The sequence below is a fragment of the Stenella coeruleoalba genome, assembly GCF_951394435.1.
Source record: "Stenella coeruleoalba genome assembly, chromosome: 4".
In the NCBI taxonomy this organism is placed as follows: domain Eukaryota; kingdom Metazoa; phylum Chordata; class Mammalia; order Artiodactyla; family Delphinidae; genus Stenella; species Stenella coeruleoalba.
The window spans coordinates 114,128,061-114,145,094 of record NC_137149.1 but is presented as its reverse complement, the minus strand read 5'-3'; the positions used below and the strand labels follow the sequence as shown (position 1 = coordinate 114,145,094).

The 17,034-nt window shown below is 37.5% G+C and overlaps 1 protein-coding gene across 12 annotated transcripts in view; it reads right to left on the bottom strand.

Moving 5' to 3' along the window:
* The window catches only part of PTPN13 (protein tyrosine phosphatase non-receptor type 13), a 235,670-nt gene that overhangs the window by 92,828 nt on the left and 125,808 nt on the right, over positions 1 to 17,034 (bottom strand). For 11 of the 12 annotated variants that reach the window (XM_079919588.1, XM_079919595.1, XM_079919598.1 and 8 more), the window contains 5 exons: positions 12,046 to 12,141; positions 11,568 to 11,661; positions 5,163 to 5,385; positions 1,495 to 1,569; positions 1,199 to 1,373 (listed from right to left, as the gene is read on the bottom strand). In XM_079919588.1, the coding sequence (XP_079775714.1) occupies positions 1,199 to 1,373; positions 1,495 to 1,569; positions 5,163 to 5,385; positions 11,568 to 11,661; positions 12,046 to 12,141 (663 nt within the window). The remainder of the gene's footprint in view (positions 1 to 1,198; positions 1,374 to 1,494; positions 1,570 to 5,162; positions 5,386 to 11,567; positions 11,662 to 12,045; positions 12,142 to 17,034) is intronic. The other variant, XM_079919591.1, reaches the window with a different exon arrangement.

Below are 17,034 nucleotides of genomic sequence, written 5' to 3'. Positions count from 1 at the left end.
CTACAAAATGAATTATTAGTGTTTAAGGAACAAGAATTCAATAAACTAAGTTGAAAGACATATTTCTTGTATGACAAAGATGGTGTTATCCTGATCTTGTAGGGTTTCAGGGTGATTTGATCCTTCAATTATAATTTATTGTACTTTGTTGTCAAAGCTTTTTAAGTTAAATTTTGAGGTAAACAGGAATCTGAAGTATTGAAGAGTAATTTATAAATATAGTAATATTAAAGAAATATTTATTTAAACCCAGCTCCAAAGGGTTTCTTTTTGTAAAAAAAAAAACTAATTCTTTTTTTAAAAATGTATTTATATTTTATTTATTTTTATTTTTGGCTGCATTGGGTCTTTGTTGCTGCGTGTGGACTTTCTCTAGTTGCAGCAAGCAGGGGCTACTCTTCGATGCGGTGCATGGGCCTCTCATTGCGGTGGCTTTTCTTGTTGCGGAGCATGGGCTCTAGGCACATGGGCTTCAGTAGTTGTGGTGCACGGGCTCTAGAGCACAGCCTCGGTAGTTGTGGTGCACGGACTTAGCTGCTCTGCTGCATGTGGGATCTCCCAGACCAGGGCTCAAGCCCACGTCCCCTGCACTGGCAGGCGGATTCTTAACCTCTGTGCCACCAGGGAAGTCCCCAAGGGGTTTCTTATTGCTATGACAATTCTAATTGATAAACAGCAGCAGTTTCTACTGAATCTGTGTTCTGAGACCCCCATGGTTGTGAACGTCACAGGTCAGTGGATGTAATGCTTAAAATATGTGAAATGACTTATTTTCCGTCATCAACTGACAACATTTAGGAAGACACTGTTTCTAGGATAGTAAGCTGAAGAAGTTGATATGGAAATTCAGAAATAGGGTCCTGCTATATATTCAAACTCATATTAGCAGAATACTAATTTCTAGAGTACATATGTAAGCAAAATTATGGTCCCCAAAATATAACAATTAAAATCTATGTTTATATAGCCAATGCCAGAGAAAAATCTTCATGATCAGGTACAGAAGATGCTAAAAAGACACGGCTATTAAAACAATGTACCTAGTTAGGAAAAGGAAGGGAGTTCCTAACTCCTACTTCTCAATGCTGACATATCCATGTAGTTAATATTTCCCAAAAGAAGGTTAGGCAGAACAGATATAGGAAGTCGTTGTTGCCAAGTTTCCATATTATACCCTGAATTTAAAATGCCTTGGTACCTTTGAGGGTAGCTAAAGCAAACAAATGATGTTCCACTAAGCCAATATGGGCCACAAGCATATCAAACACATCTTTACATATAGTTTTGGTATCACAGGTCAGTTCCAGTTTCTGTCCACTCAGAAGCATTATGTTTACTTTTCTTCGGTTATCCTCATTCTTCCCTTTCTTGGTCTACAATTGAAAAAAATGAATGGAAGTTATCAATGTAAACATTATAAGAATTTTACTGTTTTAAAAAAATCATTACTAAAATTATTTTCTAAAAGTGACACCAAGTGGTTTTATTACTTACAAGGATAGACCGCGGCAAATCCAAAGATATATATGGTTCAATCGTCATTTTCACAAACTCAGGGCCAAAGAAATTCTGTGAATCACAGAAGTAGAATCAATAGTTTTTATCATTTATTCTAGCTCTTTCCTTGAAAGGAAAATAATGTAATAATAATAATAGTAATGATAATAATAAACAACTACATGTAAGGCCACCATATTAGAACTAGTGATCTGAAACAAATGTAAAAACTTTCAATAAAGAAGTATGGTGGAATTTGCCAAGAGCGGGAATGGAATATGCCTTACACTAAGTGTGAATAGAAGTTCTATCAGCTTCATTTTCTACCAGCAACATAAAATATAAAGCCTGGCTTTATATTGTTTTACGTAAATAAAGGTTTTCATTTTTTGGACTCCAGGTAGACTCAAACTACCCCCCCCCCAAAATAGCAGTCTCAATTACTGAAGTAATATAGAGTTGTCAAGTTCACATAAGGATTTGGTTTAATAATGCTAATGTGTAAAGTTATTGAACAGAATTTCATTATTTCAGAGAATGATATTCCATTTGTCCTAAAACAAGTCTTAGTTATTGGACAATATCTATTTTGATATTACAAAAGACACATCCATCTGTAATCAAGTTCTGGGAATCCTGTACTTTTTTGTTCTAATTAGTGACAACTAGGGATATTATAAGTATCACAGTCTCTGCTCCCTATTGCTGCTTCTAGTAAGAAAATAATATCTCAGGAGCTGGGGAGAGTAGAGTCCACATTCTGCATTTACTTCTTTTCAATCTACTCTTTCCCTTTATGTCTTGTATATCCACGGTTTTCTGCCTAGAGGGGAGAATTGGTTGAAGAGATAACTTAAAACAAGTTAGACTCCAGGAGGGAGCAGCATTCAGAATAGATGGAAAAATTATGTCCAAATGGGCAAAAGGTAGAATGAACACAGGGCTAATTTTTAGGCCAAAGGCAGATGGTGTGTGCGGGGGGGCGTGCTTTCGTGCATGCATGTGTTTGAACTAATGGGGGGTTACTGGAGTTTTATTTTTGTTGGTTTCTTCTTTGCATTTCACTGTACAGTTCATTTGGTTGCTTGATGTGGGAATTCTATCCAACAGCCAGGTGTGGAACATGTGACAGGTACCATTTAAGTAAAAGTTTAACAGTAAGCATTTGTTAATACTCAACGAACCAGTAGGACACATTTTAAATGAGAATAGAAACAGAGTAGAAGAAATGACAATAGTCTGCCATGGAAAACACAGAATTTGATACAGATCAAATGAGGCAATAGAGTATGAACATTAAAAATTTGTCTGCATCAAAAATAATACAGAAAAAAAAAAAGAACTAAAAACTTATGTTTTGGGAAATAACATTAGTTCAACTGTGAAATTGTTCTCCTAATACTAGTACTATTTTCAGCCTCAAAAATATAGCCTTCCTACTCTTTTTATTTTATTTACTTATTTATTTATTTGGCTGCACTGCACGGCTCTCAGGATCTTAGTTCCTCCATTAGGGATCAAACCTGGGCCCCCTGCAGTAGAAGCGTGGAGTCCCAACCACTGGACCTCTAGGGAATTCCTCCTTCCGCTCTTTTTTTTTTTTTTTTTTAGAGAAAACACTGTGTGGTCCTTCAACGACCAACAGTTCAAATTCTCTAGTCATTGATATAGCACGTCTCTGATGAAGAAAGCACACACTGACTGACTGAAAGGAAACACAGGTTTTTAGTGAGATGACACATAACAGTGGCATACTATAAAGGTAGAGACTCTCTAATGAGCCAAAGTTCTGCATTAGCTCTCTGAAACTATGATTTTAGAAAAAAATGTGTATATATCGTGCCTTTTATGCTTTATGTGGGCCTTTAATTACTGGAAGCCCATGCTATCCTGCCTATTGCTTAATTTTGACAAATGTATTGGTTATAATGATAAATTGATGAAGCCTTACTGAATTTCTTCCCTTTGGCTTGAAATAAATTCAGTTGTATTTTATTGGAATCTAATAACTTTAAAATTAGACACTGTCTGGGCTTCTCTGGTGGCGCAGTGGTTGAGAGTCCGCCTGCCGATGCAGGGGACACGGGTTCGTGCCCTGGTCCGGGAAGATCCCACATGCTGTGGAGTGGCTAGGCCCGTGAGCCATGGCTGCTGAGCCTGCGTGTCCAGAGCCTGTGCTCCGCAACGGGAGAGGCCACAATAGTGAGAGGCCCGCGTACCGCAAAAAAAAATACAAAAAATTAGACACTGTCTTACTAAATTACAACCCAATTCCACATTTTAAAAATTAGCATAATGAGAAACAAAGTGGTTTAAAAATGTACATAAAGACATATTATTAGAAACTGAATTATTAGAAACTGAATCCAAGTCTTCTAATTTGTAGTTCAGTGTAATTTTCACCATGCAATATTGTTTCTTCTCCTTAGAAGGCTATGAGGAAAATTTGAATTCTATCAATTTCAGGGTATACAAATATGCTTTTAGGAAGATTCTTTGAAATAAGCAAGAAAACCCAAAACAGAATAAGATAATATACTTTCTTAGTGTAGGACTAAAAAGAAAAAAATCATTCTAGATTTTATCACTTTCCTAACATTTATTTTGCTTTTGAAGAATTATTTGTAAAGGAACAATACAAATGAGATACTGCCTCATCTATCAAATAGGTGATAATAATAAAAAAAAGAATGATAATATCAGAGTCGGTAAGAATATGGTGAAAACAGACATGATCAGAGGAAACATAAATTGGAAGAAACTTTTAAAGGGCAATTTGACAATATGTATAAAATGTCTTAAAAGGTATTTGCCTTTGACTTGGCTATTCTACTTGGAGGAAGTTATCTGCAAAGATTTAGCTATAAGGATGTTCTATAGCAATTACAAATTAGAAACATTTTAAATGTCCAATAGCTGGAAACTGATTAAATAAATTATGGTACACAGTACGTTCACATAATGGAGTACTTTACAGCCCTTAACAATAGTATTATAAAAGTTGTAAAATGTTCATGATATTTTATATGAGAAAAGACTATGTTCATTTTGAGCTTATGCTTATAAAAATATAGAGGATATATATTGAAAGAAAAATAAAGCAACGAAACACATAAAAGAAAAATTCCCCACAGACACAAGATTTGTTCTTTCTTATCTTTGGATATTGTAATATGAAGATATGATGCTTGGAGATAATGCAGTCATCCTTTAACTATAAAGAGAATTACTGTCAAAATTCTGAGAATGGCAGAGCATAAAGATGGAATGCGCTTGATAGCATTCTTGAGCTTCTGAACCACCTCTGAACTCTCTATCTCTGATATTCTTGGTTTGTGGGATAAAAAATTTCTTAATATTAAAAAATAATCCCCACAATACTGAATAAAGCCAGTTGACTTTAGGTTCATGAATATATTTTTAAAATATACAGTTAAGATACTCTAACTCCATCTAATGTTTTTTTCAAAATGAAATCATGAAAACAGCTAAATATTTATTTTAGTATCAACCAACAAGATATTTAACACCAATGGAAACTAATATGAGATTTCAATTTTAACTACAGGCAACCTATAGGATACCTATAGAATTTTTAAAAGTACTTTGTATAACATTTCCCTGTGAGGCCAAGTTTAGGTGCAGTAACCTGAGAATCAACTTACTCTTAGTTTTCTTTGGGTCATGGCTGTTTCTAGGGCCATTTCTCTTAAGGGATCCCTGGTGATGTCAAGCATGGAAGCTTTGAGTGTGTCTCCTGGATACAGGTTCAGTCGAGACTGTCTAAGGGCCATTCTGGCTTGCAGCTGCATCATTTCTTCTTCTTGCCGTTTTAGCATAATCTCTTGATTAATTAAGTTGCCTTCAAGGGGTGTTTCATATTGTCTGCTATATAGAAGAGAAAAGTAAGGGTTGGGAAGAAAACAATTAAGTCTAAACAAGAAAAAGTCATGTTAAGTAAGGTATCAAGAATGTAAACAAATTTTATTTTTTCATTTCAGAAGAACCATTGCAGTAATATTTCAGTCCTATTTTTAATATATTAATATAGTATGGTGTCCCACTTGTAGGTAGATCTACATCCTTCACCTCTTCTCTTAACATCCCAGCATCTTCTGAAAACTGCTTCCCCTGCAGTTCTCTCAGATCGGGGCTGTTTTATTCTCATAATCTTGCACCAGTGGGCCGGGACATGCGACAGAGATTCCCCGTGATTTTTATTTCAGCTTCCAGATCATTACTGACCCGTCCTCCAAGAGCTCCCAGCTTCTCTGAAGTACATGCTATGAACTCACACCATCCACTGCTCTGCTTTGCTCTAGACATTGTCCTGTGGTCAACTCCCCCTTATTCATGAAAGATTTAAGTGGCTGACTCAGCGGTCTTCACCACTACTGCTGTCATAATTTGTGGTGGTGTGACAGAGATTGAAGAGTGCTCCAACACCCTGGCCTCCTCCACCTCAGCCAGCAATCTACACCCATTGTTATGCTGGCTATTACCAATAACTGCACCACCTCTAAAATTTCCTATTTCTATCTTTCAATACCCTCTCTATCTAATCTCCTTATTTTTTCTAGCTTACTTCCTCTTACACTCCCCTTCAAATAATTCACCAACTCTATCAGGAATTGTAGTCCATTGACTCTACCACTTTCTCTCTATTAACCCTCTCTTGCCCTTACACTGCTTGAATTCTAAGGCCCATCATTAAAATCATTCCTTTGCATTCAACCTCAACTCTCATGAAACTGCAGAACCATGCTGACTGATCTCAGTGGGTTCTTAGTACTGCCTGGTGATTAATTTTCTTAGAGAACTATTTCATATTTTCATCCTTGTCTTTTCTTTTCAAAACTCCAATACTTTCTCCCTTGTCTCCTCTCAACTGATGAATTTTCCTCAGTTTTCTTGGTGAAATAAGGAGCAATCAGGAAGTAACTTCCTTATCCTTCTACCACTGGACTTTCCAAATCTATATCCGTATGTTCTGCTGTCTTTTTCTGTTACAACGGATGGATCTCCTGCACACTTATACAGGCGTCAAACCTTTACCGTGCATGGGATTCCAGACCTCTCCCCCACCCAAAGACTTTGCTCCTGCAATTACCCTCTCACATGCATCACTAGTCTCATGCACTAGGTTATTCTCATTAGCATACAAACATGCTGCACCATTTTCTACTTAGAACAAAAAAATCCTCCTTTGGTTCCACACCCCCTTTCAGATTCTGTCTCATTTTTCTGCTGTCTTTTAGAGTAATTTTCTTCAAAACTGTCCTTTAAGTTTTATCTCCATTTCATCTCCCACTCTCTCTTGGACTCAGACCAATAGTTTGAGTCCTTACCATTTCACCAAAACTAGTCACAAAAATGACTACCTTCTGTGTTACCAAAGCCAAAGGATAATTCTTAGTTTGCATCTTACTTGACCTCTAAGCATCATATAACATACAGCTGCTTAATCATTCCTCTTCTTAAACATCTGACTTCTGGGAAACCATGCTCTTTTTATTTTCCTTCTACTTCACTGGCTCCTCCCTCTCAGTCTCTTTTGCTGGATCCTCCTTCATTTCTAATCTCTTAATGTTAGACTGCAACAGTGCTCAGACCTCCAGAGTTTTCTAGTCTCCACAGTCTTCATACCTACCTGATCTCATGTAGTCACCTAGTCTTAATTATCTTATATTCCCATAACTCCAGGCTCTCCCCTGAATTCTAATTCTACTCACCTGCCTAAGTGAGTGTTCTACTTGGATGTTAACATGCATCTTTAACCTTACATGTCTAAAACCAAATTCTTGATACTTTTTCCTTACGTGCAACCTTCTCTCAATCACTCACTGGTTGCTTAGGACACAACTTGGAGTCATTCTTGATTCCTCTTACAAATCCCACATCTGAATGACCAGCAAATCCTGCAGGGCACAACCCTGAAGAAATCTGTATTTGAATCTTCTTTACCACTAGCAACCTAATCTGTGCTGTATGCAGCTCAAATGGAGTACTGTAATTGCCTCCTAACTGGTGTTTTACTCCTGCAATCTGTTCTTCACAGAACAGATCAATTCCATTAAAATGTAAATTAGATCATGGCTCTCTATGCTCTCAACCATCCAATGGCTTCCCACTACACTTAGAATAACATCTGAAGTGCTCGCCTTAGCTTTTGAGGTCTGATATGATTTGGGTCCTAGTTACCATCCACTCTGCCCTTCACTCATTCTGCTGCCTTCTGTGTTATGCTGCCCTTCCTGCTATTCCTCTAACATGGACATATCTCTCCTACCTCAGGGCCTCTGCTCTTGCTGTTCCTTTTGTCTGGAACTCTCTTCCCCCTGATATCTGCATGTTTTACTTCCTTGTTGCAAATAGTTTTCTTTTCAAATGTCGCCCCTTGGGAGAGGCCTCCTCTGATCACCCTACCCTATGAAAACTAGAATTTGGACATCACACACCTGTAGTTTCTAACCCTTTAGCCTGATTTATTTTTCTTCCAAGCACCATCACACTCTGATGGTGCATTACTTACTTGTTTTTTCAGTGGTTTACTGGCTATCCCTCAGCACTAGAAAATCTCTTTAGGGACTTCTTGATCTTGTTCATGACTCCATCTCCAGTACCTATAAGTACCCAGTACATGGCAGGTACTCAATAATCATTTGTTGCGCAAATGATTGAACATGATTTTATGGCTCACTCTCACTTAATGGGGTCAAGGAAAATGGTAAGAATTTGAATCTTTACATTTTAACTCACACCTGTCATTTTCATCAAATATATTAGCCTTCTTGTTCAAATTATTTTATACCTACAAACAGGTAGCAAAAAATGACTGATCATCACTTTATCTGGCCCAACACAATATCTGGTAGAAATTCCTATAAAGACTGAAATATTTGAGAGGCAAAAAACAAACAAACTAAACAGACAAAACAAACGAACAGGGACTTCCCTGGTGGTGCAGTGGTTAAGAATTCCCCTGCCAATGCAGGGGACACAGGTTTGAGCTCTGGTCCGGGAAGATCCCACACGCCGCAGAACTAGGCCCATGCACCACAACTACTGAGCCTGTGCTCTAGAGCCTGTGCTCCACAACAAGAGAAGCCACTGCAATGAGAAGCCCACGCACCACAAGGAAGAGTAGCCACCGCTCACTGCAACTAGAGAAAGCCCGCGTGCAGCAATGAAGACCCAATGAAGGAAGGAAGGAAGGGAGGGAAGGAGGGAGCGAGGGAGGAAGGAAGGAAGGAAGGAAGGAAGGAAGGAAAGAAAGAAAGAAAGAAAAAGAAAAACGAACAAAAAACTCAGAAAACCTAGATGATTTAGGAATGAATAAATAGGTTCTTTTGAGACAGAAAAAATGGTTACATCATTAAGCAGATAGGCACAGAAGCAGTGGGAATTGCACTATGTAAAAATTGTACTTCAAAAGTTAACACAGAAAAAAAACAGAGTTGCTCTTTGGAAAACAGCTTTGAATATCTTTTTTGGTCACTGAAAGATACTTTTGATAGCTCAAAATCCAAAAATTACTCATTCTTCTGGATCTGACTCATAATTTCCTGTTAATCTCCCCCCACCCACTATGATACAAATCAATAGCACTGTCTCGATCTGTTTTTCCATTTCATTCTAGCTAAAGAAATGGAAATTTTATAAAGAAGCAGGCAACATGTCTAAATACAGAACTATTTATAGATCTCACAAATATGTGACCTAAAGAACAAACAGAACCTCCCGATTAAGTACCAGCATGTTAAGGATATTATCAGAAGCCTTTGTACACATACAGAAAACTCTGCACTTGAATAAGGAATCTGGACACTACTTTAATGTGTTTTTCCTTGCGCAGAAAGAAGAGATGGGGTACTCTAAAAGAAGTAGAGTTTAGCACCTTACATTAAATGTAATAAATACACAGACCTGACAATCTACTTCTCCTTGAAATATTTTTTTCACCTATAACTTTATCTAATACAGATGTTAAGAACACTATGTTGTGTTTTTTACCCTCTTAAAGTGTGAAATAAAAGGTAGCTTATCACTAAATTATGATTTGATGAGCTAAGGCCTCAATGTTAATGTTTCCTAAAATTAAACCGGAAACAGTCAAAACTAAGATTCTTTTATAATGCTGACGCTTTTAGGTACCTTATCAAGAAAATTGAAATAAGACTCACAAAATGGTTCAATTTTGTTTGGAGGAATATGTATTTTAAATAACTAGCAAACTGACTATAAAATCAATCAATCAGATTGGGAGTTTGGGATTGACATGCACTCACTGCTATATTTAAAATGGATAACCAACAAGGACCTACTGTAAAGAAAAAAACAGAAAAAAAATCAATCGATCAACACATAATCCCAACAATTCTTCCAGTTGTTATCTTTACTCCTATTTCTGATTAAGTTAAAAGGGCATCATGTTAACTATTTATAAGTTTTCTCCAAATTACATATATAGAGAAGAGTGACTTCCTCAATTCAACACAGAGCTTAGTGCAATTCAACATTTGCTTCATATGGCTGGTCATCCCAAAACAGTTTTGCTTCTTTAACAAAATTATGTAATATCAAGCATAGATCTGTCTTTGTCTCTTACCTCTTTGGTCAAAATTACCAAAATAGTAATCACAAATACTATTACCACAATGGGGTCATAAAAATAGAAAATGCTATTATGCAAAGATCATACCACTTTAGGTAAATGAATACTTATTAGAGCTTTCCTCAAAGAAAGTATCATAGACTTTTTTTTTAAAGATTTTTTTTTTGATGTGGACCATTTTTAAAGTCTTTATTGAATTTGTTACAATGTTGCTTCTATTTTATGTTTATGTTTATGTTATGGAGGTTTTCTGGCCTCCAGGCATGTGGGATCTTAGCTCCCCAACCAGGGATTGAACCTGTACCCCCTGTGTTGGAAGGTGAAGTCTTAACCATTGGACTGCCAGGGAAGTCCCTCAGACTATTTTAAAAGGAACAAGAGGGAAGAGAAAAACACACAAGTTTCATAAAAACTGGAATATTAAGGAATAATTTTAGTGCAATGTAATTACTTGGAGTCTAAACCCTGGATAAATTGTCTGCTTTAATCACATGGCTAGGGTTACCTGGTCTATTAATAGTTTACAGGTATGAAACAGTGTCTGCCAGAATTAATCAACTAAGGGGCAAGTTTTTGTTAATTTTCAAATGATTCTTTTGTATATAATGGCACTTGAACTAAATGAACTGATATCAAATTTAAGAGGATTCCTGTCATTTGGGAGTAAATTTGGAAGCAACCTCTTGTTCTCTAATATCACATTATGAATTTCAAATTAATGCGTAACATTAATAACATGCTTCTGTTCACGTAAGGAACCTGTACACACCTGCAAAAGATACACATTAATATATTCACTACTGATTTGACACTTTTCAGTTCAAACAAAGTAAATCAATCCATGCCTATAATACCACCATTCTAACCCTAGCACAAGAATAATACACACCTTATAAGAAACCTGAGTATTTCAGTATGAAAATGAACTCTAAACAGCCCGAAGTGGGCTTTAAAAAATACAAGATGACCTCTTTTAAGCCAGGAAAGATGTAGTGAAAAATTAACTTTTTACATAATAGGTTATTCAGTAGTAACCTATTAATTATTCATTCAACAAATAATACTCACTGAAAGCCTGCTTGTTGAGCCCATTCAACCTCGAAAGAAGTATTATTCTCTTAGAAATCAAAGTTTACTATCTTCTCACAGATGTTTAATGCCGTGCCTTCAGAACTTCCTTACTGTTAATAAGTTATTTTATATTCATGTTAATTTAAAAATCAAGCACAAACTATAAATAATCAGGGCCAATTCTAAAAGATTCCAATAACTCAAACTACTGTAACATCTTTTACATAATTGAATGAATTTGTAAGAACTTAAAGAGGAGGAAAAGGAAAAGGAAAATGGAGAAAACAGGAAAAAGAATAATTTTTTAAAATTCTCCTTGATTCTAACAAAGAAAAAAAAAACACCAGCAACAGGAAATATATTATCATTTTTTCATATTACATACCTTGGTCTCTGTGACTGGCCTTGACTTGGGGTTTCATCTACCCCTGGGAGACCACTGTTGGACTCAAATCTCTTTGACACTTCACTTTTTCTCACTAATTGTCAATGAAACAAAAATAGTACAAGTGAGAAAAATATCAAGTAATCTTATTTAAAACTCAAGCATTCAGCAGACACATAAGATAATTTTTACAAATCATGTAATCAAATTAGTGACATAATGTCAATAAACTCTTTAAAGGTAAGTCATGTTATTTTGAAAACAATTATTTTCTCTACTATGAAAATGACTACACTGCTATTTGATGAAACTGCTATTAAGTTCCTATAATACTGTTAAAATGAGTAACTGGAAGTTTTTTATAATTAAAAAATTTTACATAGAATTATTCTTTTGACACCTTATATCTCAACACTACTGAAAGAGAAGAACAATCATGGTTTCTTAAGAACATTTTGCTTGTTCAGATCCCTCTCACCTTTTCTGAAGTCTGATTCAGAGGAAACAATAGATGGACTTTCACTGCAGGTACTAAAGATATCACTGTGGTAAGTTTTGTATCTTCGAATTGGTTCTGAAAGGATTAAAACATAAACATTAGAAAGCAAACTCATTAGCTGTTCCACACAAATCAAATAAGGCACTAAATTTATTCTTGTGAGACTAGAACATTTTTATACATTGCTTTAAATTTAATAATGGATAGGTGGTATTCAAAAATGTGACTACAGTTTTGAGGCAGTTTGGCATACGGGTTAAGAGCCTGGACTCTGAAGCTAGATTTGCTGGGGTCCAGTACTTACCAGATGCATGACTTTAGGAAGGTATTTAACCTTCCTGTGACTCTTCTTCAACTGAAAAGAGGGTATAATAGTGTGTGCATCTCATAGGGTTGTTGTGAGCATTAAATGAATTAATATATGCAGAGCTCTTAGAATACAGTGTATGCTACAGAAACATCATTCTTTGCACTAGGTGCTATGAGGATGGAAAATCCAAAGACACAGTCCCAAGTTCAAATAATTTAAAAAGCAGAAGTACAAAATACTTAAGACGGGACATGTGGGGACGGGGTGGGGGGCGGGGGGAGCTGTGTAGGGATGTACGGTGTGTGCTCTGTATCAGGGGGGCAGAACTCCACTAAAATCTAAATTCTACCTTCTAAATGTTTCTGACTCACCCCTCTTCTTTGTACTCATGATCACTATCATAGATGACTATTCAGCTCAAGCCTGGACTACTTCATGTGTCCTAGATTCCCCTCTCTGCAGTCTTGCTTTCTTGCTTGTCTCGTATTATAATGCACATTACAAAGAGTGAACTTTCCAGAAATGAAAATCTGAGCATAATACTGTATTTCTTAAACTTCTTCAAACTAGAGTTTTCAAGATACAGTTTAGTATCTCCTTAGCTTAGTATTCAAAGCCTTTCCATAAGGTGGTCCCTGACTACATTTATAGCAGTAGCTCTTCATATTCTGAAGTCATAGGTTCTTACTTGCTAGAATCAGATGAAAAGCACAGACCTCTCTTCTCTGCCTGCCCGCCCAAAGCACACTGAAATACACAAACATTGAAAAAGAACTTTAAAAACTCAATCCAGGTGGAACCCTTGTTCCAGGGCATCATCACCATCCACTTCTCCAAATTTTGCACTTGTGTTACTGAATTTACAGATAACCAAAAGCATATAAACTTTTAGATTCTCTCCTGAAAGATACTTTCCCTGCTAGAAATGCCTTTCTTCCCCTTTTCTTTTGAATACTTTTTCTTTTTCCTTTAAGAGAAGCCTTAAAGGAAAAAAATCTTTCATGTCCACAAAAGCTTTCATGACCAACTCAAGGCTGAGTTAGATATTGCTTCTTGTACTTTCATATTGCCTTATGCTTAAAAAATTGTGACTCTTCCACTGCCTAATATTGATATTTCCTTCTCTACTTGTTTGTTTCCTCTACCAAAATTATAAACTCTGACAAAAAGGATTGTGCCTTTTTCAGATATACCTCTAGTGTCTAGCAAGTGTCTGATGCATAGCAAGCACAAAATAAATATTTTCTGAGTAAATATGAATGAATGAATGAAAAGATGAATACATGTGATACACAAAGGTCACTGATGACCTTTAAGAGGACTATTTCCATTGCACAGACAGGTGAGAGACCAAATCAGACTAAATGATAGTAAATTGAGAAAAGGAGTAACACTATTCTTTCAAGAAGTTTGAGGGTTTGAGAAAGAAAAAAGATTTAAAAAAATAAACTAAATGAGACTAGATGAGTTATTAGGGTCTTTTTGGAAGAGTGAAATGTGAGGATGTTTTTAGGCAGTGGATAATAAATCTGTAGATTGGAGGAGATTGCAAATGATAGTGGGGAAAACTGATGGAAAAATGTGAAGGAACCAGGAGGAGGAGATGGGAAAAAACCAACATACATGGGATGGTTAATTTAGCAGGGAGGAAGAACCTTTCCTTCTTAAGAGAAAGAAATAATGAACAAAGGAAAGAGTGAAAAAACAGAGGGAATCCCAAGATACTCATCAGAAATTTGCCATACTCCTGGTAATAAAAGTAAATCACGGGCCACCCTGGTGGCGCAGTGGTTGAGAGTCCGCCTGCCGATGCAGGGGACATGGGTTCGTGCCCCGGTTTGGGAGGATCCCACATGCCACAGAGCGGCTGGGCCCGTGAGCCATGGCCGCTGAGCCTGCGCGTCCAGAGCCTGTGCTCCACAACGGGAGAGGCCACAACAGTGAGAGGCCCGCATACCGCAAAAAAAAAAAAAAAGTAAATCACTTCCTGAGAAGAGTAAAGAAATTCTGCTGTGAAAAAGTGTTGAGTCAGAAAAAAAAAAAAAAAAACAAAAAACCATGAAAGCTTTTATGTTACAGTGAGAGTTTAGATTAGGCTAGAATGCATGAATTTTATTGGAACCAATCAGAATGGTTTTGTGGCTTTTTCTAGGCACTAGAGAAAGCAGACCATGGGAAATACCTAGAACTGAGGAGTGATATGGGATTCATGGTAGCAGATAATCAAGGTATGTGAGGGTTTCTTTTTTACTAGTTTGCAAACTTGAGGACGGGTACTTCACAAAATGAATTATTCCCTTGTGCTAGGAGGTGTTTAACAGAGATTGTTAAAAGAAAAAGAGATGAATAAATGAATGAAATAGTTAAATGGCACCACAGAAACCAGGCTGGAAACCAGGATGGAAATGATGGGCTGGAAAAGTTGGGAGCTCATGCTGAGGCAAAGGATAGGAGTAATACTGGGAAGAGTTGAAGGATAAATGACTGGCCATGGACTTGATGGAGAGGAAGTTGTGTATTGTTCTTATAACAATGTTTACCAGGAGAAGCATGCACAATATAGAAGACTCCTACTTTGTCCAGTTTTGTATACAGTGAACGTAAGTAACAAATAATACTATAATTAATAAAAAGAGTTTTGGAATTGAAAATCCAAGTATGTACCAAAACTTTAAAAAAAATGATTCCATTCTACCACAGGGAAGTCTCATGGTAAAATAAGTGATTAAAAAAAAATTCCTCTCTGGGACTTCCCTGGTGCCACAGCCTGCCAATGCAGGGGACACGGGTTTGAGCCCTGGTCCGGGAATATCCCACATGCCACGGAGCAACTAAGCCTGTGCGCCACAACTACTGAGCCTGCTCTCTACAGCCTGTGAGCCACAACTACTGACCTCACACGCCACAACTACTGAGGCCTGCGTGCCACAACTACTGAGCCCATGTGCCTCGAGCCTGTGCTTTGCAACAAGAGAAGCCACCGCAATGAGAAGCCTGTGCACTGCAGTGAAGAGTAGCCCCCGCTCTCTGCAACTAGAGAAAAGCTCAAGTGCAGCAACAAAGACCCGACGTAGCCAAAAAAAAAAAATGTGGGCTTCCCTGGTGGCACAGTAGTTAAGAACCCACCTGCCAATGCAGGGCACACAGGTTCGAGCCCTGGTCTGGGAAGACCCCACATGCCACAGAGCAACTAAGCCCGTGAGCCACAACTACTGAGCCTGCACTCTAGAGCCCGCGAGCCACAACTACTGAAGCCCACATGCATAGAGCCCATGCTCCACAACAAGAGAAGCCACCGCAATGAGAAGACTGTGCACTGAAACAAAGAGTCGCCCCCGCTCGCCATGACTAAAGAAAAGCCTATGCACAGCAACAAAGACCCAACGCAGCCAAAAGTAAAAATAAAACATAAAATAAAAATGCATAAAAAAAATTCCTCTGTTTTAAGAGGAACATGATTTGAAAGGATTGTAGAAGATGTCAAACAACAGTTTTATCTAATTTATTTATTAGTTTTATCTAATTTAAATGTAATGAACATAGTTAAATGGTTATGTAAGAAGAACTGCTATCTTCAAGGGGCACCAAAGAACTTTTTGTTTTATTGTACAGAACCTCCACGTTAAAGTTTTGAGGAATCTTCCCAACGTAACTTGACCAAATGACAAACCTGGCATTGTAACCTACAGCACAGTAAAACCAACAAGGCCAAGGGAAAGACCCAAATGTATGGAGGCAATATGGTTTTACCTCACAATGAAAAGTAGGAAGTTGCAACAAACCTATTCAGTGGACAGAGGAGAGAACTTCAGTCACTTGGATGTTAAGCCTGCAATAACAATTTCACACCCCATATTAATTGAATTTACTGCTTCATAACTATTTCTGCAAAGTGGCTATATGAGAGTAAATAAATTTTAATTTCCATTCTCTGGTGGTGCTTTATAATTATTCTTACATTATTTCATAGCGTCCACGTTCCCTGTCTTTTGCTCACCTATGTTTTGTTTCCTATACTCTGACAACACTAGTAAACTTTTTTCAATCCTTGAGTTCCTCTGTAAGACAAATTAATGTAACTTTGACAAACTCTTCTTAAAAATATAACACCAGGACTTCCCTCATGGCACAGCGGTTGAGAATCCACCTGCCATGCAGGGGACATGGGTTCGAGCCCTGGTCTGGGAAGATCCCACATGCTGTGGAGCAACTAAGCCTGTGCGTCACAACTATTGAGCCTGCGCTCTAGAGCCTGCAAGCTACAACTACTGAGCCCACGTGCCACAACTACTGAGCCCAGGTGCCACAACTACTGAAGCCCGCACGCCTAGAGCCCATGCTCCACAAGAAGAGAAACCACCCGCAATGAGAAGCCCGCGCACCACAATGAAGAGTAGCCCCCGCTCACCGCAACTAGAGAAAGCCTGTGTGCAGCAATGAAGACCCAACACAGCCTAAATAAACAAATAAATAAATTTACACACACAAAAATATATATAACAATAAATCATCTTCCCGTGATGAACTACTGGTCTGTAAATGTTCTCAGTACCACACCCGGGGGGAGGGAGGACATTGCCTTATGATGCTTTACCGCTTCAGAGTAATAGGGCACAAAAACTCTGGAAACACAAACTAGATGACTAGCTTAGCAGGAC